Consider the following 24087-nt stretch of genomic DNA (forward strand, 5'->3'; position numbering starts at 1 on the left):
GGGGGCGGGTCCAGCCGCAGCCCGGAGTAGGCGCCCGCCCCCCCGGAGTGACAGAAGCGCCCGGGCACCGGAGCTCGCGCTGGGGCCGCAGCCGCCGCTCGCGCCGCCGCCCCGCCTCCGGCCCCTCCGCCGCCCGGTGTTATGCGGCCGTCCTGAGGGGCGAGCGCAGCCCGGCAGGACCCGGCGCGGCCCTGAGGGGCGACGGGGTCTCGCTGCGCCTCGCCGGCCAAACCCATGACTACGGCAAACTGCGGCGCCACCGACGAGTTCGACTTCAGGCTGATCTTCGGCGAGGACGGGCAGCCCGGCCCCGGGCCGCCGCTGGGGCCCGCAGGTGCGCCCCGGGGCCGGGGGGGGTCGGTCGGGTTCCTGTTTTCCTCCGAACGAGGCGGGGAGGGCAGCGGGGACTGCGCCGGCCCCGCCGCTGCGGGAGGCGGCAGCCCGGGGGGAGCGGCGCCGTCCGTCCGTCCCTCAGGCCGCGGCCGCTTCCCGGCGCCGCTCCCGTTCCTCCCGCGGGACGCGGGGGCTCCGGGGCGGTCGGCCGGGCCTCTCCCCGCCGTAACAACTTTCTTCGCGAAAAGAAACCCAAGAGCTCGCATCGTGCGGGAGGAGCCGCCCCGGGCGCGGTGGCGCCGGCGGGGAAAAGGCCCCGGGTTGGATCTGGTGGCCCCACGCCCCCCGAGCCCGGGGAGCGCGATGGGGCCGGTGAGGGACAGGGCAGAGAGCAGCCAAGTGTTACCGGGGCGGTGTTCGGGCACTTGCGATGAAAAGTTTCAACCGAAGTGCTCCCCGTATATAGAACATCCCAGTGACTCCAGTGTGTTCTGCCGACTTTGTGTACGTGTGCTGGGCGAACACCGCGTGTCGAGATGTGATGGCTCTTTGGCTCCGTGGGTACAGATGCACGCATACATCTCAGAGTGCTTCCATTTTACTTTGTTTTGTAGTACTGAAGCTTGAAAATCCTGTTTTTAAAAGGTCGTATTTCTTGAAACTGCAGAAAACAAAGTATTCCCTGTGAATTGTGGCGTGAAGAATCAATAAGGACCAGCTGTGCCTTGTTTAGCTGTACCAGAGTTTGATGGCTGCATGCTTTATTTTCTAACATAGTTGAAATAAGTTTTAATTGGTAATGGGCTGTCTTATGTCTAAGTGTTAGATGATAAGATAGCTCTGAAACACGGCTGTATCCAGGCTAAATGATGCAGCCATGTTGTTTGACTCGGTTGTCTGCCTAAGTTAATTAGAAAAAAAATTGTTTGATACAGTCTGTGTGAAAGCACTCAGGATTAACTTCTTAGAAAATCCCTAACTTTCTTGATGCTCAGATTTAATTTGCAAATTCGTTCAGATCAGGGAAGGCTTTGTCTATTTTCCATCTCAGTACAACAGCAGATGTCTTGTTTTGTGAAGGGGGCCTGAATTCTGTAATCTAGATAAGTGCATTACAGTACCGTATGAAAACAATGGAAAACATGCGAACAAATGACAACAAAAATAATTTTGACACCCCCATTTCTGTTATTTTGACATAAAACTGGGTGTCTAAACTACGTTCCTTTGTCGATAGATGAGAATGAGGGAACAAGTTTCTCAGAAAACTGGAAATACTAGTGTGGTGTCAACTCGCTGTTATATTTGTATTTGGGTAGCAGTCCTTAACAAGCAGTTCAGATGTTACTCTGAATACAGAGAATTTACCATGCTTGATAAGTCATAACTATTCTTATGTCAAATTTAAAAACGTGGTATTTGGACCATGAACTGGTTTGTTTGCTGTAACTCTCAGTAAGAACTTCTGCATCTGAAACTCAAGTAATTTTACTGTTTTGTAGAATTCTGGAAATGATCTTGCCTGCTGTGCACAGATGTGGCCTTCAGGGGAAAGGGTTAGAGTAGGACTCTGCCTTCATATATTCTGTTAAAAGTATTGCCAGAGCTCATCTGTTTATTCTGCCCATGTATTTTACATGTGAAAAACTAGAATTCATATGAGAGGTCCCATATTGGAAATCTATGTTTTCTTCACCCCTTCTTCCAAATACATTAGATGAAAAAAAAAAAAAAAAATTCTTAGAGCTCCCTAAAGCATCTATTTCGTAATCCCATATCACTTCCTTCAATGATGGTGTCTGTTGTGCTGCAAAGTAAGCATAAGGGTATTTTTTTTCAAATGTATGCTAATAATAAAACATGTAAGTCACAGGGAAAGTTGCTTAATTTGAAATAAATAATACTAAAATTACTAAGTTTTCCATGATCTTGGAAAACACCTAAACACATATTCTGATCCTTCATGCTTTGTCTCTAGAAGTTTGAGACAGGCATTCTGATGGAGGAAGTGTCTGGTACGAAGTTCTTGTGCAAATAACATGGAAATCTATGTTAATGGTGTCTTTTATACTGAGACTACTCTAGTGTTGTGAAGATTTTATTCTTTTATATATGTACACGTATAAGTACATACAGTTACATATTTATATTTAACTGTATTTGTAATCAAAAGCAAGGAAAAGTGAGTTATTCTTTCATTTCCTTGAAATACTTTTGATATCGGAATTACTAAGAAAGTGCTAGTGCCAGGCAGTAGATTACCCTTTTTATGATATTAAAAGAACAGTAAGAAAAATTAAATCAGGTGGGATCTTTAGTTATCACACAGAACAATTTCAGTGGGTTTCACGATATCAGGACTGACATTTGTAGTTTTGTGCTAAGTGGCAGGACTCGAGACCTCTGTTCTGCATTAGTGCTTATTTGCTTGATCTGAAAGTTGTAATTCCTGCTGCAGAGGAGAATGCATGAAAGAAGACATGTGAAGGTGCTTGAAATCCCTGATGAATTGAATACTGCAATCTTTGCAGCATACCTGCATTGAAATTAAAAGGGGTAGCACATTTCCGGTAGTTTTTGAGAGGAGGTAAAAATGTGCTCAGGTAATTGCTAAATTAAAGATTCTCAAAAGCTCTTCAGCTGCTTTCAAGTGGATGTTAGGTACTGAGCAAGACATTGTGCAAACTCTTGCTTTCTGTTTCTCTGATTGTTCAGTGTCCTTATCCCAATGCACCAAGGAATTGTCACTTTGGTTTTGTAGTGTTAAGCACCAAAAGCGTTTGGTAATGTTCTAGGAACTGATGAGCTTCATCTTTTTATGACCAAGAAGTTCAAGCCTCCGGTGCCCAAAGGTAAAGCTATAGTTCACTCTGAAGTGAACCAAATCTCTGTTGCAAAATGTTGGGTAGCTGCAGTAGCATCTGCATGCATCCTGCCACCTTGTATCAGCTGCATTTGAAATGTCTAAGTCAGCATGTGCATTACAGCATGTTCAGGTGCTCCACAGTCTGCTGGAAGAGACTGGCATGCAACTGTCAGTGACAGTGTTTGATGTGCCACCTGGTTTAGTCTTTTGGATGAAGACACCTTTGGGATGTAATATGTGACACTTGAGTAATTGAATTAGCTTGAATGCTTTTGTAACGATGCCCCTATTCCCTTCACCACCACCAGTTTTGCAATACTATTCAGTGTCATTTTGGAGAATTTGTCTAGAATTTATTAAGCAATTAAACTGCATTGAGTTTTTCACACTGCTGAGGACACGTTATACTTTTTAAATGCCAAACTTCTCAAAATGGAAGCCAATATGAGTTGCTATGATATTTTCTGAAGTTTTATTTTAGGGGTTCATCTTCTCTTTTAAAGAATGAGTTTTTACAAGGTAAAAGCTGTACTTGGAGTATATACTACTAAGCTGGGAATTTGGGATCTTACAGGGTTCTGTGTCATGCAAAACTATTTCTTATTGGTATGTGAAATCAGAACTAACTTAAAATTAGAGGCTGCAAACTGTTCAATAATCAGAAGATGAAGAGTTACTGATGAGTTATTGATGCTGCTCTTCAGCATCCTACCTAAAATGTTCGCTATTTCTGATTAAGTATTCTAAGAGCTGAAGAGGGGCTAATGTTTTGTTACCCAGTGAAACAGCAATATGAGTTTCACCCTAACTTCTACCTTTTGTTCTTGGATTATGAAGTAGAGAAGGAGAAATTAATATTTCCATGTTACATGGAAATATAAACAATCTTCCCTGGTTGATTTTGTTTATTTGCTTTCCCACAATATGAGTGCTTTATAAGAAACTACCTAGTTTATGATCAAACTACCCTCCTTGGACTTCAGGTTCATAGTATTTTTTTTATTTTATTGGAAATCATGAAACAAGCTGAAAACGGGTTCTTCGTATTTCCTGTGACTTAACATTTGGTTAAGTAATACTATTTGGTAATCCTGTTACAAATGAATCTTATAATATCTCTTACTTTTCTTCTGAAGACTATAAAATACATCCCATTCCGGGATGAATTTAGTGACTGTTCAAAACATCTTTGTGAGCTGCAGCCTCACTCTGCAAAAGGACGCTATGTCTGGATTTCTCTCTTTCATTGATTTACGAACTTCTACTCCTGTTCTCCTCTGAGATTTTTTTCCTTTCACTTAGAGCTGGTGGGTTATTGGTTTGTTACTGGGTAGCACGACTGAAATACACATTTTGCTATAGTGGCCGTCAGAGTAATACCTGATCTTTTTGTTTGGAGGTTTTCGTGTCAGACCTTTCTCTGTGAGCATCCATGAGCTGCTTGGGCTGCTCAGCAGTTGTCTCCTGCCCACATACCAAGTGCTCTGATGTGATGATGGGTGCTGGATTTTCCCTCAGCTAGGCAGAGTTCTCTTGTAGTGAAAACTGGCACTATGTATGTGTTATTTAATTTATGAATGTCATAGAAGTCTTAAAACCACTGACTTGTACAGAAACACCACCACAATACTAGTCTTTGTAGTTTTGCCTTCATCATTAATATGTAAAGTATCCTTTTTTCCCTTCCTAAATGTGCATTCGTGACTGGTATTGCTGTCAGGGATTGTTGGTAGAGAGTAGAAAACAGTCAAAGCTGTTGACAAGAATTTGCAGCATGGATGAACTTTTTGTTCTTTTCCCCGAGGTTGTGATTAACGTAAATAATCTTAAGAAAGTCAAGCTGTGGTAGAAAAGAGAGAGTAGTCTTATAATTAGATTGAGTGGAAAATGAAGGCCTGGATGCTGGCAGTAGCTGTGAACTTATGGTGTGAGTTGACTGAGGATTGCTTGGTGAAATTTGTTTTTGTGCTCAAAAGAGGTGGTCCAGAACTGTTGCAAAGTTTGCTTTCCCTAGCTGAGTAAGAGGAGCTTGTGAGACATCTTTTGAAGTCTTTTTACCAGGCTACCTTGCACACCCGTATGTTTCACTTGAAGTTTTATTGTTTTTTTAAATTAGTTTGATTCTGTTTAGATTTGGTTGTCTGTATAAATAGGTAGGAGAGAAAGTCTTTGCACAAGATGGTAACTGTGGTTAATATATATAATTTGAGCCATCCATCTAAATACAGCTGTCTGTGCTGGTCTGTTAACATTTGCTATACAAAAGAGTGCTCGTGTGGTTAAGAATAGGATCAGCTGGTGCAACTCTAACAAAGGAATGAATGGATAAGTTACTTGAATCCATTTAATTTTTCTCCTTTCTAACATAAGTATTTATTTGATAACTGAGTATTAAATATATAGTGATAAACCACCACTTGCAGGAAATTGAGCTGCTATCATTTTATTTTACAAGCTGGTGGATGCTGGTATCTGCATGTAAAAGATTGACACACAGGGACACAATGCAAATCAGTCATATAGGCTGTGGTTATATAATCTACTGATAAGGGGGGAGGAGGAAAAGCCAAACAGCTGCATCTGACCGAAAACAGAGGGTCTTGTGAATTCAAGATAGCTTAGAGAAACACTGAGGAAGAACCAAAGGAGAATGTGTACTAAAGTGCTGTCAGTGGAGTCAAGAATTGCCTGGCAATTAAGAGTAAGAGATTAAGATGGTAATCCTGGCAAACTGGCTGACATGTTTATGTTGTGATTTTTCACAGTATACTGGATAAATCTTGCCTATTTGAATGAAGCTTGATCAGGATGAGACTATTCAGGGAAAATACCAAAATCTTTTGTGTGGTGTTGCAAAGCAGTTGTAGTTGTGGCTAATCTAATTTACTAACTTTTCTGTTTTGGCAGTATGGTCCTTTGATCACTACAGAGTGCATTGAGAGTCACTAGCTAGTGAGTCACTATGTATTGCAGGGATTTGAAAAAGGTCCCCAGTTTGACAAAATGTCACTTATTTTGTTTGCGAATTCATAGTTGCACATCACTCTCTGTCCCCTTTCCTCCCAACTGAATTTTGGGCAGAGTGTAAATAAAAACAAGTCCTGAGATTTGGGATGTGGGAGATGGTCAGGGTACAAAAGCATTTGGGCTAGTGCTTTTGTCTTATATATTTCTGAAAATTATAAATTTCTTGCTGTTTCTCAAAGTAAAAAGTAGCTCTTTTCTTAAAACATGACAGTCCCATTACTTTGGTCTGTATTGTCCATCTGGAAGCAGTTTGTCTGATGCCACCTGAAGTGTAGCCAGCTCAGTAATGTTGCTGTGAATGAGAGAGAATAAATTTGAGTAGATGGGCCTGGGTCAATAGTAAGCAGCAGTTTGGCCGTTCACAGCAATAACGTAAATATGGGAGTTGTTGCCTCAAGCTGCCCTAGTGGGCCAGGGAAGTACGTGAAGCAGACTTGGCAGAGAGCCCAGCCAGTAAAACAACATCCAAGTCCTTGCATTTGTCCAGGCATGCCATGTGGGCTCAAATGACAGTGGAATTCAAGACGAGTGAAATGATCAGTAAGGCTAAGTAAAACTGCAAGGCAGGAGCAAGCTTATGAAGAAGCCAGCATTCTCTTCTACCTTTAGTACACCCATCTGTGGGTGTTCTTTGAAATACTGGCAAAAGGGAACATTAAAAAATCGTAGAACTGTTCAAAATCATTCAGGGAAGATGACTTTGAATCTGCAGCACTGCAGGTCTGGTGGAAGAGAGAAGAATGAACTTTCTGGGGATCTGACTACAAACCCATGACCTTTCAGCAGTAAAGTCATGAAAATAGAATTCTGTGTGTGGTTTGATTTGGTGTTGTGTGGTGATTTTGATGGGTTTTTTTAAAGCAGAAACAAAAACTTCATTTGAGGTTGCATGAAAGATGTTTGTAGGTAAAAATGTGAGCAAGTACTTAGAGCTAATTCATTAATACCAGAAATGTAGTACCGTATTATTTAGATTAATATTTAGATTAATAGGAATTGCATGCTTAAAAATGGCTCTCAGGCTGCACTTTGAAGATTAGTCATCACTTCTAAAAATGAGAAATATTTTTAATACAGATAAAATTCTTGAATGGAGTTGAATATTTCTGGTGTTTTCTGGGGTTTTTTTAGCAGGTTGATGGAGAGGGTTAATTAAAATCTTCGTGTTTTAGTTGCTGCTATCATTGTTTTTTTGGGAACAAATGCTGTAAGACATGTTCATTTAATCTCATATTTTAATGTATTTAATGGTTTTGGAAAAAATGGAAGGATGACTTAGACATACTTTCAGAGAGGCAGTATTTGTTCTGTGCTAGAGAGGGAATAAAATTGTGACTGATTGTAGTTGGGCCAGGGCAGAAGCTGTCACCTTTTAACTAAAGTTGTTTTACAGGGTAGCCCTCTGTATCTTCATAGCCAAAATGAAAGTGTGACAGAATGACAAACTGCTAATCCAGTCATGTTGCATTCATTAACTGTTAGTGACAATGATTCATTGCTTTGATGGCTGCGTAATGGCCTGTAATAATATCTGCAGTGATGTATAACTGCTCATGTGTATCTTTAGATGCTTTCTAGAAGTTGTTCCCTAAGTCAAGGACAAGAAGGAGGTGAGGAGATTCAGTAACTGATTACAAAAGGCTTTAATAGTGTCATTTGGGATACCTGTATTCAAACAACGAGGCCATAAGGAAATACATTATTTAATCCAAAGAACTGCTAAGAAAATCTGTCAGCATTTTGTATTTTGCATAGCTTCTTTACGTGATGTAAGTCTCTGTATTTCATCAGTGTAATTTGTCACGTTTAGTTTTTTGAGAGCAAATGCTGCTGTCCTTCAAATGGCCAAGCTTTTTGTGTTGGGGGCAGGAGTTAGGCTGATGTACAGTATGTGGTGATACCTCCACTCCTACTGGAATAAACACAAGCCATTTAGGACTCTGGGAAGAGGTGCAGTTACATGTGGCACAGTCGTGAGGCATGCTAATATCACCATCTCTGTATTTTGGGGTGTCATTCTGAACCTTGCTGAGAAAATGATATTTGTGCTCAGCTTCAGCCTTCTCTTTGTCATTTGGCTGATTCGTGTTTCTGCCTTTGACTGTATCAGTCTGGCAAAGTGAATTCAAGGTGTTTCTGATTCTACATTCATGTGAGCAGATGGGAAAACAAGGCAGTTTCAGATTGTCATTCTGGTTTATTACCGTTCTTTGAGTATAATGCACCTGAAGTCCACATTTAAGCTGCATCATAAAATATTGGTGAAAAGCTGTAATAATTGATGGTTTGAAATACTGAGTTAACTGTGTGATAGAAGTGCCTGCTGTGGAATGGTTTGCCCTCTGTCATGCAGGCTAGCTGCAGCAGTACAGTGTAATTTGGCCAAGGTGTGAAGAGTTCCCAAACGAGTTTGTTCAGATGTTATTGATACCAGTTCTCAATCTCTGTGTCATGCTCTGTTCGATAATCAGAAGGGGGATGCCCCCATTTCAGTCTCCCCTGCACTGTGTAACTGTCCACACTCTGACATCTTGCCTTGCCTTACTGCTCTCCTTCTCTACCAGTTTGCACAAAGACCCTGGTCTGTGTCACTGTACTCTCCTGTAAACTAAAATACACATTTTCTTGCACACTCCTGTCTGTTTTCTTTGATACAGTCCTACTTAACACCTTCTGATTTTGGAAGTTTGGTTTCTGCTCAGTGCTTGCTTCAGGACTGGAGAAGTGAACTGGCATTGTCTCTGTAAAGAGCAGCAGGTTGCTGTGAGCAAGGTCATGTTAGAGGTTAGTTGGTGGTAAAGGCATCTATGTAGGAGTTAGCTGAATTAGATGAGGATTTCAATTCATTCTGTTTGAATAACTGAGGAGAGCCTTTTCATGGAGTCTGTTAGCTTTGCCTCACAAATGAAGAGTTGTGCATGGTAAATTGGCCCACAGTAGCAAGAATCTAGGCAAACCTGGCCTTCTGGCAATTACAACACATGATTAATTCCCTTGTTCCCTTCACTCGGTATTTGCCTAATCTTCTCAATTACCTTTATGCTCAGTCTACTTCCAGTGGGTCAGGCACAGCACACCAGTTTGGGAGTGATCAGGCTTCTCTCAGGTCTCATGTCCACACATCTGAAATGCTCTGGGGTTGGCAGACTCTAACGCCTGATCATATAGAATAAGATAGTTCATCTTCAGAACAGCAGTGTCAGATGGCTGCTCATACTGTGTGATAGTACCTGCTGTGCCCATGTACTGTGCTGTTTCCAAAAGGCTGTACACTAATATCTCTGAACTACTGGGTCGTGTTAAGATTACCTTTGATCTGACAGTGAATGACAAATGAGGCTTCATCAAACTGGAGGGCAGCAGCTTCTGTTTTGTCTACAAGGTTATTATGCAGTGAAACACCGTGTCCTCTTGAATGATATAGACACAGATTAAAAATAGGAACCAAAGAGGAACCCACAGAACTTGGAGGCTTCTAAAGCAAGTAGCAGGTATTTTTAACCTGTTACAAAAATTAATGAAATGCTGAACCAAAGGCTTTATAAAGTTATCATTTAAAGACATGCTTCATATCAACCAGAGATAGCAGGAGAGCTGGAGAAGGCACAGGTATAAACACTGCTTAGAGCTTCCGGTTGTTATTTTCTGTTTTGTAACTGAATTTAGAATGACTAATTCTTGTTCAATCTTACAGTTACAAGTGGAATTCTTCACCTGCCTTGTACATAACCTTTTAACAATGTATCTCAAAGCTGTTCTTTCCCTATTTGAAATTTAATTTCATTACTTCAGTGTGAAGCTGGATGTTCGCTAAGACAACAGTTCTAGTTGAAATGCGTACCAGGCTGTGGCCTAAGGGTTTATTTAGTTGCATGTTACGTTTTTATTTGATGGTGAACACCTGCAGTTCCTGTCCTGGTTGCTTGTTTCCTCCCATGTCCTAAAGCTTGTCACTCTGTCAGTTGTGTATATACAGGTGTTAGTGCACTGTAAATATGATTGCCGAAATCATCTGTGTTAAAAGAACGTCTCTTCTCAGTTCCCCTCCCCCTTTGTGTGTGAAGGTGTGTGGGAGGGTGGTTGTTGCTCCAAAAACCTTAGTGTAGTTACACCCCAAGAGCCAGTATGTTCTTATTTTAGTCAGTGTCAGTTGTAAACATTTGATATGCTGGATTATTCTCTTGCTTAAACTGCTTAAACTACTGCAGCTTCTTTATTCCTCTGTATTTCTACAAAGGATAATGAGTTCTTATCCAGACTAGAATTTGGAAAAGACTCATTGATGAGCTCCCACTGTTGAGAAGGTTCTTTTTCTTCTACATTTCCAGTCTACTTGCTTAACAAAAGAAAATGAGTGAAACTGTGACTGGCACAACAGAACAGCCTCTGGCATTAATGATGGACAAAAGTAAAATTCATTTTTATCCTTTTTTTCATAATCTGACATGACCGTGAAACAGAGTACAAAACCTTCGAAGAGAGTGAACTGCTTCATAAAATCAGAGTTGTAAATCATCCTTTTCTGAAAACTTAAACTTGCAGTATTGCTCCATGTATTGCTAACTTTGGTCTAGAAGGATGTTTCCCCCTACTCCACTCTGCTACCTTAATTTTTTTTCACAATTTATTCTTTTTCAGTACCATATTTGGCTTGCTAGTCAGTTGAACTCCTTATAAACTAATACATTGCTATGTTTCACTTTGGGGTTGTGGGATTTTTTAAGCTGATGTTTGAGCTTGTAGGAAGTGTTTCTGGAGAACTGATAGCTTGTAATGGAAAACTGGAGTTAAATATCCAGTTATAGAGCTTTAGTGCAGTAGTATACCAAGGAGAACTCTCATCAATCGTGGTTTTAAGTACACAAAAGAAAAACTATTGATTATTGACTATTTTGTGTTCCCTGTGAAGATTAAGACTCTTCATTCATCCCAAGAAATATATAAACTTGTGCAAACCTACAGAGTAATGAAATAAAAAAAAACCAGCCACATATGCTTTTTGTCCCTTTTTACAAATATTTTTGTAACCATTATGTTCAGAAAGAGATAATGGTAACTGTCGTGACAGAAGTGGAAAACAGGGGAGTTGGTCATTCTTTTTAAAGCTTGTAAGTGAGACAGACTTGCCTGAGAACACACATGATGTCTGTGTCAATGTTCAGGTCTTTCCTCATGCTATTTAAAGGACTTGATTGCTGGTTCTGTTTTCACAGTAGTAGTTTTATAAGACCTAGGTCATGTTGCACTTTCTTTGTACCTTATAGCAACTCCTATTGTCTGAAAATGTTTGTTTATGGGCTTGTAAACTTAGAATAATAAAACAGTTTGGGTAATTCTGGCACAGGGCTTGTGTTCAGACATTTGATAGTAATTGACCTTCCTTCTCTGGAGAAATCTGGCTGAGTGCACAGCTGCACATGTGCATGTGCCAGTATCACTGGGGACTGAACAACTGGTGGGCAAGCATTGCTAGTCCTAAATGTGCACTCTGATACAGCAAGTAGCAAGCAAAATGTACTTTAGAAGCAGTTGTTCTGGATATTATTTAATTATATTCCCCATAAGACAGCTTATGTTGAAGTGTAGTTAGCAGCTTAGTAAGGGATGAGCCAGCATTGTTTTAATGCTGAACAGGAGCTTCTGTACACGAGGCTGTTTCCAGACAGTAGCAAATGTACATTCAAAATGAGCAACCTTCTGGTTCTCATTGACAGTGGATGACACAGATGCCTGATGTAAGATTGCAATGAAAGTCTGCAGCTTTATTTAGCTTATACTCTGTGAATATAGAGCATTGCTCAATTTTGTGATCCCTGAGTAGTGAACCTGATCTTAGCAGGGTGAGGAAGAAGACTCCGGTAAATTTCTAAAGACTCATGACTTTTCTGTGCTTCTCAGTGGTAAAAGTCTATGTAAGTAAAAACAAAGCTGAGTTTCTTTCTATGCCATTTGTCCAGAATGTCTCCTTTGATTGTAAAAGAAAATGTGTTTGACGTGGTTTGTTCTTAGGAAACTGACTTGTTTTGTTTCTTTGTCTCCTTTAAAATGCTTACTGGAACAAATAAACTATTAATACTCCTTCTAAAACTGAAGTTGAACTTATTGGCCTATAATCCTTCATTATTTTTTAACCTTTTACTGAGTCCAGTTTTCTTCACTCTGTATTGCTGTTATTTTTATTAGCAGTTTATTCTGTTGTCCTTACTAAAGCGAAAGCATTTGGCACACCTGCCTTTTCAGTGGCATGAAGGGATTTGATGTGAATGGCACTACTTCTCTTGGTCTGTGTGTTTGCTGTGTCTGTCTTGTCTAGCATCTTGCCCCCATGTGCTTGTGTAGTTTTTGTGCTCTACCTTTGTAGCCTGCCCTAGTTTCTGTGTCTTGAGTGCTTTCACATATTTTATGGTCGGTGAAGGCCTCATGACTTGGCCAACTTCTTTATTGTCTTTCCTCCCCCAATAGGATTGTTTGGATGTAATAGCTCTCCTATTAAGTAACCAGATTTCCATAACTCCATTTTTTTCCCTCGGGCTTCTCCATAACTCTTTTTTTCCTTAAACTTGCCTATTGTGAGACTTCCCTTTGTTTGCCCTCTGCTTCTTGAAGCCCTGTGTTGGATTTGTTTTCTGCTATTTTCACTGCTTTCTCTTTTAAGAGTTATCAGCTAAGTTTTTTTCATTTTCTTCTCCCCCCGCCCCACCCAGTTGTATATTTGTGTTTGTATGCTTAGTGGTTCCTTAAGATACGTTAGAGAGCTCTTTCAGGTTGGATTCTCTGCAGTCTTTATTAGGACAAACATAGTTTCTGATCAATAATTAGTAAAATAAATGACATGATTTGTAAAGGTCTTAGTGTTGTGCTTTTTTGTGAGCAGCTAACAGGTTATTTAAACACGTGAACTGTAAGGGGGAGGATTTGTGTGTGCAGACTGAAATAAATCTACATGTTTATCAATTGAGTTTGGAAATTATTTGGGTGATTTAGATTTCAAACCGTATTGTGTTCATGGTGTTAAGCGTGCTTTTGGGATTGGATATTCATTAGGTGTCTAGCTTCCTGTTTTGTGTGTGTGCAGCTGGGGAGGGGTAACGGCCAGCACAGCCAAGCTCAGGGGAGGCTGTTTGTCAGGAGGGGGACCCCAGGAGCCTGAGTCAGAAAAGTTCTGTCTCCTGTCTGCTCCATCTCTTCCCCATTCTTCCCAGCTGGTGTTGGTAATTCTGTGCCAGTCTGATCTCTCTACCTCAGCATTGTGAAAATGAAATTCTGAATGTACATCTGCTTTTTGTAAATCTCTGTGACACTGAAAGTAGAGAAATTGTCTTAAATATTTTAAGATTTCTTGATTATTGGTGCAAGAGGAATAAGGCTCTTTGCAATGGTGAGAGGTTTAGTGCAAACAATGTGCTGCTACTGTTCCTAAAACCATTAATGACAGTAAATGGTTACACACAGGGCTTGAAGACTTCCAACTGCTGTTTTTCTAAAACATTCTTATTATTATTTTAAAATAATAGCTGTAGCTGTAACTGTTTTATTTCTAAGTTTTGATAAGCAAGATAACAGCCTTTATTAGGATTGCCTTTTTCTTCCCTAGGTCTATGCTTTTATTAATACTGAGTTAGGAAACGGATATCTGTGATCTTGCACATTAACACACCAATCAATGTGGAAAACCTAGAACCAATTACTGTCTGCATTTCATGTTTTGTGGTGGAAAACAGCAAAAAGCAAGACCCTCTATTAATGTTTTAAAAAATGTTTGTTACCCTAGTGAAAGAACAGGGAAATGCAGTTTTGGTAGTGCTCAACATAGTGAGCTTGTGTTAATTGTGTGTGATGCGTGCAATAGTCCTTCCTGAGAACCCTGATCCTTTCAGTGTGTGCATATTTAGCAATCAACCTATGCTGATTTTCCATGCTCTTAACACGTGTAATAGTAGTTAATGATGTATAATATAGATAATTGTCATACATAACCATAATACATATAAAATCGTGCAGTGTTTATGATGTTACTAAGTACTCCTTAAATGCAATGTATGCCTCCTTTAATAGATTTCTTATGGAGTTGTTCCCTGCTCATGAACCTACAGCCTTTTCTTTTTTGGTTTTTTTTTTTTCTTTTGACAGCTGGTACAGCCTTTTCTTTTTTGTTTTTTTTTTTTTTCTTTTGACAGCTGAGGAATGTAGTCCATTCCTTGGTAACAATGTGCTTTCACTTCATTTGAAAATGCTTCCCTGTCTCTGAGGAGTTGATGTTTTCTTTCTGTTTTAGTTAATTTTAAGCTGATTGCTATTAGCGAAACTGGTAATAGACCGACTTCATTAACAAACTAATTTTTTTGTCATGGAAAGGTCTAAAATACATAGCTTCCAGTCTGGATATTTTAACTGAGAGAGAATGCATTTATCTTAAAGCAAATACTCTTAGTCTGCTGGTACTCAGAATAAAAATAATCTTTAAAAAAGAGCTAATACCTAGAGATGCAATTAATGTCATCTAGCCTGGATTTGTGAAAAATAAAGAGTGAAGACCCTATTTACAAGTGAAAAGAAACACGAGTGGAATCACAGTGGCTACAAAATATGAAAAAAGTTGTGGTTTCTACTTTTATTTCAGACAAATGTCTCCTATTGGCAGTTAATTTAATATTGAGAAGTGGGGCAAGAAAATCTGCTTCAGTCCTGTGAGATAAAGTTGCTGATTTTGTTAACAGGACTTGTACTCCTTCTCAAATGCTTGTTTTTCTTTGGAATATTTCCTGTGTTTTGGATAAGTTAGTGAGGTCTGAGAATATTTTGTTTTGCCTTATTTTGCTGAACAACTTGTGCTCAAACTTCATGCAACTGCACTGAAAAATGCTATTTAGCATAGGCACTTGAGAGTTTTCTAACCTACAAAAAATATATCTTAGGAATACAATTCTTCATAGTTTCTCTAATAGTATTCCTTGTTAGACCTCCTTTGGTTGAATGGTTTTAGTAGTTCATAATCTTCATTCAAGTGTGAGTCACTGTAAGATGCTTTCTATTGTTAAAGTAAATCAATATTATGGATGTGGTGTTCTGGTGGTTGTATGTATTGACAGGGCTTGCAGAAAGTACCTCCATCCTATTTGTGTCAAAAAGATGAACTTTTAATGATTTTTGATTAAAAATGTTTAATTATAAGTGGAATACAGTTATGAAAGATGAAGTTTGAATTGAGTGTTCAAGCTTAGATCCTTTCAGGATTTTAACCCATTTTTCTGTTTGCATTATAATTTCTTTATAAAGATGTGTATAAACTGTGAAATCTAATTGAAAACAGGATTTATGATAGAAAACCATACTGTAGTCATATTTAGTTTTAAAATAGGCTGGGGAAAATTTAAAGTTAAGAATTAGCTTTATTTTGTGTAACTAGTGTAATGGGAAATGTCTAGGATGTTGATAACAGTCCATATCTGGGAAGCAAAGAATTTTGTTTATGGCATTTATCCAAGCATTGCATTCTGGCTCTCACTCTTTTTTTATCTTTTTAAATTTCGTTTTCAGATCTTGAGTCAGATGACTGTGCGTCCATATACATCTTTAATGTAGAGCAGCCATCATCCTCTGTCAATCAGCCAATTTGTATTCCTCGCCATGGGCTGCAGTCTCACTCCTCTCCTACAAGATTTCAGAGTCACAAGAGCTACGACGGCACTTGCGAGGTACCAGAATCCAAGTACAGTCCACTAGGTGGACCCAAACCCTTTGAGTGCCCCAGCATTCAAATCACATCGATTTCACCCAACTGTCACCAGGGGATTGAGGCTAATGAAGATGAATTACACACAAATGGCACAGAAAATGAGTATATGGAAAGGCCTTCCCGGGACCATCTCTATCTTCCTCTTGAGCCATCGTATAGGGAATCATCCCTCAGTCCGAGCCCTGCCAGCAGCATTTCCTCCAGGAGTTGGTTTTCAGATGCTTCCTCTTGTGAATCCATTTCCCATGTTTATGATGATGTAGACTCAGAGCTAAACGAAGCAGCTGCTCGATTTACCCTTGGCTCTCCTTTGGCATCACCTGGTGGTTCTCCGAGAGGTCCCAGTGATGAATCGTGGCAGCAGCCTTATGGGTTTGGGCACGCCTTGTCACCTAGACAGTCTCCCTGTCATTCTCCTAGAACTAGTATTACAGATGAAAATTGGCTGAGCCCTAGACCAACATCAAGGCCCTCATCAAGACCTACATCCCCATGTGGGAAACGCCGACACTCCAGTGCTGAGATTTGCTATGCTGGTTCTCTCTCTCCTCACCATTCTCCAACTCCATCACCTGGCCATTCTCCCAGAGGAAGCATAACAGAAGACACGTGGCTAAACACTTCCATTCATAATGTACAAGGCCTTAACTCTGGGCTTTCACCATTTCAGTGTTGTACAGAGACTGATATTCCTCTAAAAACCAGAAAGACCTCAGAGGATCAGACTGCCACTTTATCTGGAAAAATAGATATCTGTCCTGAAGAGCAAGGTAACTTGTCATCATCCCTTGAAACTGCAGTGGATGATTGCTCTGGATCTCAGCACACCTTGAAAAAAGACTTGCCCGGAGACCAATTTCTTTCTGTTCCTTCGCACTTTACTTGGAACAAACCGAAGCCTGGTCACACTCCTATATTCCGGTAAGTGATGAGGAAGTAACTCCGTCCTGGCTTTCCCTCCTGTGCTTCTTAAATAGATGTATAAATGCCCTTGTATTTCAGTGGTGCATTAAGGCCTCTTAAAGAAAACTTGTTGAAGGCAGATGAATGCTGTAATTAGGAAAAAAGTTGAGATACCAAATACCCTTCAAAAACACAGTAGATGCATTGCAAATAGGATTAGTTTTATTTAAGTAAAGTTAAACAGCCCAGCACAGATCCCAGCTGAATTAAATATCCCTGGATTTTGTACATGCTTTGCAGTTCCATCTAATTGAACGCTTGACATTTGAATATAGCTAGGGAAAGCTGACTTACATGTTTTTATAAAACTGGGGGATCACAAAAGAGATAGGGAGTTTATAAAGCTTTTGTAAAAACTTTATTTGTAAAGCTTTTACTTCTTTCGGCTCATATAATTCTAGAAATAGAATCAAGAAAAAAATTTGTATGCCATGCTGAAAGTCATCCACAAAGAATGGATGTCTGGGCTGTAGTTCCAAGGTATTTCCACCATCCATGATAGATTAAAGAGATCTTTTCCTTTTGCAGTCCTGTCATGTGCTAGTAGGATGAATTGTGGCGACTCAGAAGGGGGAACTGGTTTAATTAAGAGAAAAAATCCCTTCCCTTTCCACTTTTTAGATGGATCAGTTCTATGATCTTTCAAGCTATAGAGCTTGTATCAATTCTTGAGAAGTTGTCATTTGGCTTGTTAATAGCTAGTTACATTTAAACAAGACTTATTTAGCCATTTGGTTATTTTTTGCCTAATTTTATAACCACAGGTTTTAATTTCTCTCTGCAGAATTGTATTGATTTTAGTAAATAGAAGTGATTTTTTTTTCTTCTCCTTTAAGGTTCTTCCACATAACTGTTTTTGAATTTTGTTTACTGTAAAATTTAACAGTAGAGACACAAAGCTGCTGGCTGGAAAAATCTGTTCTACCAGGTGTGAAACTATTGTGTTGACAGATAAGTTAACTGTCCTCAAGTCTGGGGTTTTTTTAAAATTCCATTACCATCTGTTAGTAATAGGTGTTCAATCTGTTTCTAGAATCTTTTCATTCAAACTAAAACAGTGATGACTGTCTGAACTTACTTGTGTATTTTGGAATTGTATTATATTTGTGTAGGATACTAAGCAGTCCTAACTTGGCATTTTTGTTAGCTTGCATACTAACATTGTTCATAAAAGGTGAGCACTACTGCAGGGTTAGAGAGCATGAGCATACAGGCATGGGCTGTGGATCTATGGTTCTGTGGGATGAACAAAGTGGTTTGGTACATGGACAGCTCATACCTTTCCTCTTGTACTGCACAGAACCGAGTACAACTGAATAAAAAGAAATTTTACTGTTTTCATTAAAAAGTAAAAATATTTTTTCAAATGTCAGACTTTATTTAGAAGCAGGAACTGAAGAATTTATGTAAATGTAAGATGGAGAAACAGACAGAAGACAATGAAGACTACACCTATACACAAGGAAGCTACATAAATCTATTAAGCTGGGTACATTTGCTGCCAGAAATGTCGGCTGACTATTGAATTGGTGGAAATGGCTGCACTGGCAGCTGTATCCTCATTCAAATGTTGAATTACTTAGCAGGTGTAGCCTGTTCCACAGGGGCTATGGCAGTGTGCATCTTCAGGAGGTAAAACCTTCCATTCTGTCATACAGTATTTTGTAATTTTGATTCTTATAAACCTAAGTTGACCCTTACATTTTAGAAATAAAAATGAAAGGCAAGAAGATCCTCTGTTTCTAAGTAGTTGATGGTGGTGACCAAAAGTGGATGTATTAGTTGTCATAAAGAATTATGTAATCTCTATTTATGTATTTATTCCATAATGTATGTACAATTGCATTAATTGTAGTATAAATTACAAAATATAGTAAAAATAGTGTACTTTTTAATGTCTTGATTGTATTGTCAAGCACAAAGTAGTGCATGAAGTAAACAGGGGTATTGTTTCCAAGCAGATAAAATAAATACACACCCAGCTGCAATAACTGACCCCTGGAAGAAGGGGAGTAATTTGCCTTATGTGTTCTGTGGTGTGAAATGTGTAGGTAGCACCTTCTGCTCTGAGTGCTCTCTAAAGTTTTGTAAATCTGTTATCTACTTTATCTGTCAGGCCTTACCATGTTTTCCTTCATTCTTCTGTTTTCAGTAAGTGTGCAGTGCTTAAGAAAGTCTAAAAATGTATAAGATGCTTTTCAGCATGTTAGTCATATTTCACATGCCATCCAAACTGGTTTGTTGGATGACAGCTTGTTATTTGGTCACAGAAACTCATAATCTGCCAGTCAGTGGCATATGAAAAATGTCTGTGTATTATGTGCCCCAAGTCCCCTTTCTGCTCCTTGTCAAAGATAAGTGTAGGGAAGGGCTTGGGCAGGACCACTGCAGCAACTCCTTCCCACATGTGAAAGAGCTGGGCAGCAGCTTCTGTACAGGGAGTAGTGGAGGTGTCTGCTGATGATGGCACTCACCAGGTATGATGGCAGATTCAGCTGGTCATTTTACAGAATATTCAGCAATTTACTTGGTAATTTTATTTATTACATGGTTACTCTTGTTGCTGTTTAAGATACTTGTTTCTTTCACCCCCAGCCTCCCCACAGGGTGATGGGTAAGACATGGTTTTATCTGTGTCTCATGTTTTCCTTCCCCTCCCCTTAAAAAAACCCTTTCTTCTTGGGAATCTTAATGTAGTGATAGTAGATCCAACCTTCCCACTAGCATTTTACTCCAGCATTCTACAAATGTGCTGATTTTATGACTTTCATACTTGCTGTTAGAGTTCCAGGAAGTGCAAAAAAAAAAAAAGTTTTACAGTGCTTTCTTTACTTGAACAAGGGGAATAAAAAGAGTCTAGAGATCACCTAGAAATCTCTACTGAGCAGGTGATAATATAATACCTTTGGTGAGGACTTCACTCTACGAGTACAATTCATAGGAGATCAGGAGCATTGCTGGTGCTGACCTTGGTTTATGGTTTAGGACCATCACAGACGTGGCCAGCCCTAGTGCAGGTAGCATGGGGCTGTTCCTTAGCAAAGTGCTCTCTGATGATGCAATTGAAAATCATGGCAGTTCTGTTATTTTTGCTTTTAAAAAGTCTTGATTATCTTTTGCTTTATATTTTAACATGAATGATTAGTGAAACATTAGACTTTAGGTTTGGTCAAAACCTAAAGTTTTGAGAATCTTGAGAATCTAATTTGTGTCTCAAGCAAACAGGCATTTGCAAGGTAGTAAACTTAATGAGTCGTTCTTTTTTTTTTTTTCTTTCTTTAGCCCCACAGTATTTGATGGCAACAAATGGTGCTTTTGTGTCTGGAAGATAACCAGACAATATTCATTAATGGTCAAAAATCTTGAAATAAAACCTAGTTTCCTTTACTTCCCTCATGGAATTCATAAAGACTTACACATTGATTTAAAAACTACTGCATAAATTGATGTTTGTCTCCAGACTGTTTTGTCATTAATTTAATTTATGACACGGAGAAGTGATGGGACTTCAAATAGTTTCTTTGTCCCAGTGGTGATGAACAAACAGGCTTTGACAGATGTATTTACAGCTCAGAAATAATTTTAATGCTGGACATGTAATGGCAGCTTGAGAGTATTTTACTGCTGAAAACTAGGATGGCTAACAGTGTAATTAATTCATTCAGGGAAAAAAATAGTTTACATAAAGTGGTAGATAGTTGAATACTTGATAAAACTGTTTCTTTTGTTTGAATTCTTTTCTTGGAAGTCTAAAGAATAGAGAGGAACAGAATTATGTCCTGTTTGTGCCATAAGTATATTGGTCCTTCGGTCTTAATTTTAAGAACTGCACTCACATTGAAAGATTTCTATAGACAAAGTTAGTCTGCCAAGTATTTATCACCTTTTTCTGATAAATAGAAATAGCACCAGCTATTCTACTGGCAAAACTTTAAAATTAAAATGTTTGCAAATTACTGACTTTGAAGATAAGGACCCACTTAAGTGAGACAAGCAAAGGAACTTTGAACCTCTCAGGTTTTAATAAGCAATGCTATCACTGTGACGCTTACACACCATTAATGAATCCAGGGAAATTCAGGCAGTGTTTAACACAGGACCTTAGTGCTGTACCTGTTACTAATCTCTCTGCTTTGCTGTGGGATGATGGAACAGAGATTTCCATGTGGCACTTCACTGTACCAGTACTGTGACAGCAGTGTGAACTGTGGCTCTGCTAGGAGCAGAATGGTGGTATTTTGAATGTAAACAGTATTAATAAAGTCTGTTAGTGACAGGCCACTGTGGCAGCTGGAATGGCCCCAGACTTCTTAACTTCAGAAATTCTCTTCTCTTCAGAAATCAGGGAGAATATGGCTTTGTTCTAGGCAGTGAAGAGCAGCCACAGCAGTGTCTTGGCTCTGCAAGAGATCTTGAAAACCATAGTATTGGATCATAGTTATGATTTGATATTCTCAGGGGGTTGCTGTCTTGCAACATTGACTTGTCACAGAATACACTGTGGGTTCATCTCTGCAAAAACTTGGGATGAGGAAGAAATGTGGAATAGCCATTGTATGGTCAGTGAGCTTCTTCTCTTTTGAAATGTTGGGAGGAGCTTTAAGTGGAAAATTATTTTTGCTACAATAATTAAAGTATCTCTCTAGAAGATCTGGGAATCTCAACCAGTGAGGGAAACAAGAATTTTCACAACTATCTGGAGATACTGTGAGATACCTTTGAAATGTTGCTACTAGAATTAGTGGCTACAAAGAAGTAGAAATATTTGCATACAGAGTGTCTAAAATGAATTTTTGTATCGGTTGCACCTGTGTTCAAAAACAGTGCTACAAGTGGAAGGTAATTGTTTTTAGCTAAATTGTGTTAATGAGTCCCACAGGCTTTGTTCTTCCTTCTATCCCACACACGCTGCTCTGGGGCCACAGTCGAAGCAAACAAGCAGCCCTGTTTCTGCCCCGAGCTTCCTCCTGTGCCAGCGGGGCAGGGTCCGCCCATGAGCTGTGCCCTGCCTTTTACAGCTCTGAATGCTCACGTCCTTATGGACATGTTTGACTCTTCTTTTACTGAACATCAGTTGTTTCCTCATCAAGTTCTGTTTTGGAGATAATGGTTGCAGACAAGAAGCTATGTGTTAGATTAATATTGATAAAATCAATGAAGTGATACCTTCAAATGCTGTTGCTTCTGCTGAGAATGCTGCCAACAGGTTCTCTCTTTAGCTCTGAGATCCCTTTAATAGCTGCTGTTCTTCAAAGTCTTTAGTCTTGATGTGATATGTATGAGTATGAGCTTTCTGAGACTTGCATTAATCAGATTATAGAAGTCCCTTGGTATTTTCAGAAGAACATTTGTAGGTTTACAGATTGGTGCTGTTTCAACAATGTGCAAAGATTAGATTTAATGAAAGCTTTAGAATGACTGTCACTCATTACTTTCCTATCCTGATGTGATTTGGTCGTTTACTAGTAGGTTACTGCATTGCTAATAAAGTTTTTAATTAAAAAAAGAGAGAGAGAGAAACTTCTGTGAAATGCTAAGTCCCAAGCTGTTCTAACAGTAATTTGGCACTGAACTGGGTAGAATTTATTAATGAAACGTGGAAATATCTACAAACATGTTCCTTCTCCATCAAGACTGAAAAGTGAAGGGCTTTAAAATATGAGTTCTTATTTTTCCTAATCTTTTATTCTGCAATAACTTGAAAAACCCCTCATGGTCAGCAGCTGATCTGGGTTCTGAATACAAAGTTAAGTGTCTTTATCAATATAACACAAAGCTGTTATGTTGTGTAAGCTGGGGAGAGACAGAAAAAGTACTTGTTCATTTCTGAAGCAGCTAAGCTGCTTATTCTTTAATCTGTTCCAGATATTTTAAAAGTAATATACCATTATAAATTGAAGTTCTGCACTATCAGAGATTGTGTAGAAGTTCAGTGAATTCAGTGCACAATTTACAACTGATAACTGTGGTGAATTAAATCTAGCAGTTTTACTGCTGATCCTCACCTATCAGTGCAGACTGAATAATATTTTCTTGAGAACAGGTCCTTATGTGCAGTAAAGCTGTCAGCTTCAGACCTGTTTTCCCATATTCAGCATCTGGTACAAAATAGTATTGCTTCATATGAAAAAGTATTCAAAACTTATGAAAATTTGTTACTTCTTGCACCCCAAAGGCTGACATGATTTTTCTCATATGATATTGAATTGTACACAGAATAAAAAAAAAAAAAACCAAAATACCAAGAGTTTGTAGACTGTATTCTGTTGGGGTTTTTAAATGTATCTGATATGCAGTCTTGTGGGTTCATGTGACTTTAAGAAGGTGACAGTGCTGGCTAGGAAGTTCCCACTCTGCTTCCCAACCCCTTAGTTCTGCTTGAAGGTGTACAGGCAACTAGGACTCTTTTAAATTAATAGGATTAAAGAATTTACGTTTCAAAATGAACCCAAGTTAGATCACTGATTTGGTTCAATGTGTTATCTCTATAGTATTTGCTTGAAAAATGTGTAAGGATGATGTGGAAGCAAAAATACATAAAACTGATATCCCTACAAGGCAGAAGGGTGCATGGCAGAGTACCCTAAAACCTGTAAAGAATCCATTGCTGCTGGGAAGTTCAGGGGTAGAGACAGCAAGGAAAAGATTCAGAGAGACACAACAGTTTGGGTATCCAGCATCAAAAGGGAAGCAGCTGTAACTGTCAGACCAGCTACTTCTAGAAAACATCTGTTTGATGCAGTACAGTCTCCAAAGCTGTGTCATTTACTGGGGAATCTCTTGCAATTTTTTAACATTTTAGGCATCTGCACGTGCACAGTGCACTTCCTTGCTCTCTCATGCTGTTATTTTCTTTTTATTTTCTTTTTGTTTTCAAAGAATGATGGAATTTTGAGAGTTGGTTGTTTTCTTGTCTCCATGTTTGTCCTAGTATTCCAAATATTTTTTCAAAAGGTAATATGAGTCTGATACAGTTTGTGCCACATTATTGTTAGTTAATTGCAGGAGGAGTAAATCTCTCTGAGACACTGTATGGAGAGTGGTCATGATCAACAAATACTTTTTTATTGACTGAATTTAGCATTCAACTTCCAGTAAGACTTCCCAATAATTGGTGTATAGCCTGTAGTGCATTAACAGAGTTCTCTCAGGTATCATATCT

At 39.2% G+C, this 24087-nt stretch overlaps 1 protein-coding gene across 2 annotated transcripts in view; it reads left to right on the forward strand.

Annotated features, from left to right (window-relative positions):
- Window positions 1–31: 31 nt before the first annotated feature.
- Window positions 32–24087, forward strand: part of NFATC3 (nuclear factor of activated T cells 3) — a 64776-nt gene continuing 40720 nt past the window's right edge. For both annotated transcript variants that reach the window (XM_041400365.1, XM_041400366.1), the window contains exons 1-2: window positions 32–334; window positions 15764–16883. In XM_041400365.1, the coding sequence (XP_041256299.1) occupies window positions 235–334; window positions 15764–16883 (1220 nt within the window). In that variant the 5' untranslated portion in view covers window positions 32–234. The remainder of the gene's footprint in view (window positions 335–15763; window positions 16884–24087) is intronic.

Source organism: Onychostruthus taczanowskii, unplaced genomic scaffold, assembly GCF_017590055.1.
Source record: "Onychostruthus taczanowskii isolate IOZ18803 unplaced genomic scaffold, ASM1759005v1 scaffold18, whole genome shotgun sequence".
Taxonomy (NCBI): Eukaryota; Metazoa; Chordata; class Aves; order Passeriformes; family Passeridae; genus Onychostruthus; species Onychostruthus taczanowskii.